At 56.3% G+C, this 2,352-nt stretch overlaps 1 protein-coding gene across 1 annotated transcript in view; it reads right to left on the bottom strand.

Moving 5' to 3' along the window:
• The window catches only part of LOC114057899, a 111,298-nt gene that overhangs the window by 107,441 nt on the left and 1,505 nt on the right, over positions 1 to 2,352 (bottom strand). The window contains exon 2 of the mRNA XM_027884700.1: positions 1,739 to 1,872. Within this exon, the coding sequence (XP_027740501.1) occupies positions 1,739 to 1,872 (134 nt within the window). The remainder of the gene's footprint in view (positions 1 to 1,738; positions 1,873 to 2,352) is intronic.

Raw genomic sequence — 2,352 nt, 5'->3', positions numbered from 1 at the left:
AAAAAAAAAAAAAAAAAAAAAAAAAAAAAAAAAAAAAAAAAAAAAAAGGGGAGTCCTGGCGCAAGTCCGCAGGGCCGGAGGTGCCGGCTGCCGGGGCTGAGCGAGGGCAGCCAGAGGGTGAAGCGGGAAGGGGGTCAGAGCCCACAGCTGGTCCAGTGGAGTATCACCGAGGGCAGAGCAAGAACACTGGGGTCTCCGCTTTTATGGCTTTCCAAATAGTATTTTCTGTGCAATTTACAGGACCATATCGGAGCGGGGGATGGGGGAGGAAGGGGGAAGTAAAGCAGACGGCTACGGGCTCTGCTGCTCAGCTCCTCCGCGCTTCGAGCTCCTTGAAGGTTCTCGTGGCAGTGGGGCTGATGCCAAATGAATGGGAGTAAACATGTTTAAAGCCCGCGGAAGCTCGCTTTAAAATGAGCTCCATGGGCAGCCCTACTCCTCAATCGTGACTTCCAAGAGAGGCATGGAAAAGCCTGCGGGCGGCTTCGCGATACTCCCGCCGAGCTGCGGGAATTAATTGGTTGCATCCGCAGGCAAAATCCCCCTTCGGCGGCGCCGCCGGAGGGGCTGCAGAGCGCGGGGGCTCCTGACGGGCCCCTCACCCGGCGGCGGGGGCTGAGCGCGGCCCGGCAGCTCCAAGCAATGCGACAATGGCACGTCGGGAAAGGAAGGGAAGGTGGTGGTAGGGAGAGGGATGTGGGAATAATGAATGGATCTAGCAACCTTAGCGTGGATTCAGGTCTTGCAAGTCAAAAAGAGGAGCCCAGCGGGACCTTTCGGGACCCGGGAGGAGGCTATGGGTGCGGATGGGAAGGAGCTCCCCGCACCCAGACACCCGACAGCATTCCCGTCGCCTCGACCTGCCTGCAAAAGCGCCGAAGCAAAGGCAAAAGGTGTTGCAAATACAGGACAAGCCCCCTCCGGCTACCTCCCCCACCTCCATCGGCAACGGGGGCACCTCTCTGCATACGATGACGGGGGCGAGGGAGGGAGGTGAGGAAGGGGGGAAAGCCGGGGGGCGGGGGGGGGGGGGGGGGGGGGGGGGGGGGGGGGAGAGTGAAAAAAAACTATGCGACTTTCTAGACACCCTCCTCTCCCCCCAGCCCCAGGATCTAGGGGCAGTCAGGGGCTGGGCTGGTCAAGATCGGAGGCGGCAGCAGCGCCCGGTGGGACCCGATACACGCACATGCACGCACACGCACACACACACAGACTGAGCTATTGCGAGGACTGAGAGAGAAGGGACAGGAGAGCCCCGTTCCTTGCTCCTCGCTTTCGCAATTTCAAAATCAGCTCGAAATGACCCAGCGAGCGCTGGTTGGTCGGAGCCACGCTGCTCCATGTTCCCCATTTACATTGAAAAGCCCCTGCTCGCTCCCTGCACAATAGTGAAAGCCCCGAGGAGGCTCCGCGGCTCAGCCACGAGCAGGCAGTGCCTCGCCGCTTCGGGCCCCGGAGTCTCCCCGCCGGGGCGCCCGGCGGAGCCCCTCGCTACGCCTCTGCACCACCTCGCCGAGAAGCAGCACACAACAAAGCCCCCCGCCCCGTCGCCAGGACTCCTTCATTTGCAGCACAATACGTACATGTAAATGCCTACAACACTACAGATCTACGTCTCTACGTATTTATACGATACTGACTTCTGTTTGTTTCCTGGGTCTGCCTCGTCCTCTCTTCTGAAGCTCTGCGGTTGCAGGTTGCTCCTGGGCAGCAGTGGAAGGCTGACCGGGTCCCTCACCTTGTGCACTCATCGTGACTTCTGCTGCTCAGCCTGAAACCAGTCTCTCCAAAGCACCTTGGAAGGGGAGGAATCAAAACGAGCTCTTGCTGCTTTTGCTGCTCGCTGCCACCACCACACCGGACGTCCTGGTGCTGCCAAAAAGGAGAAGAGAAGGGGAGAAGGAGGAGGAGGAGGAGGTGATGGTGGTAGTGGTGCTGGTAGTGGTGGAAGAGGAGGGGGAATTAATCTGTCTTACAATTTAGGAATGATTAGTAACATGAAGCAATTCAAAAGAGGGGAGGTAAAAAAAAAAAAAAAAAAAAAGGCAGAGTAAATTGTAATCCTGGAAATGCAAGGAGAGTAAGAAATACTCCGAGAGTAGTCGGGAGCAAACCAAGAAGGGGAAAAAAAATCCTACAAATTGAAAGCAAGTGGTGGCTATCGCGCTTAGATCGGATCAGGACAAATTAAGATAAGACACACTGAAAATGGACTGAGAACACTGCACAATCTTGCCAAAAGCATGCACCCTGGGAAGATGGGGATTTCGGCAGCAGCAGGAGCAGCGCGCAAAAGGAGCGATCACTTAAAAAATAATAATAAAACGATTTGGGAGATTGGGAGGAAAAAAA

Source organism: Empidonax traillii, unplaced genomic scaffold (assembly GCF_003031625.1).
Source record: "Empidonax traillii isolate 1590-97213 ecotype Southwest subspecies unplaced genomic scaffold, ASM303162v1 scaffold153:size895095, whole genome shotgun sequence".
Taxonomy (NCBI): Eukaryota; Metazoa; Chordata; class Aves; order Passeriformes; family Tyrannidae; genus Empidonax; species Empidonax traillii.
The sequence above is the reverse complement of the archived record's forward strand: the minus strand, read 5'-3'. Positions and strand labels throughout refer to the sequence as shown.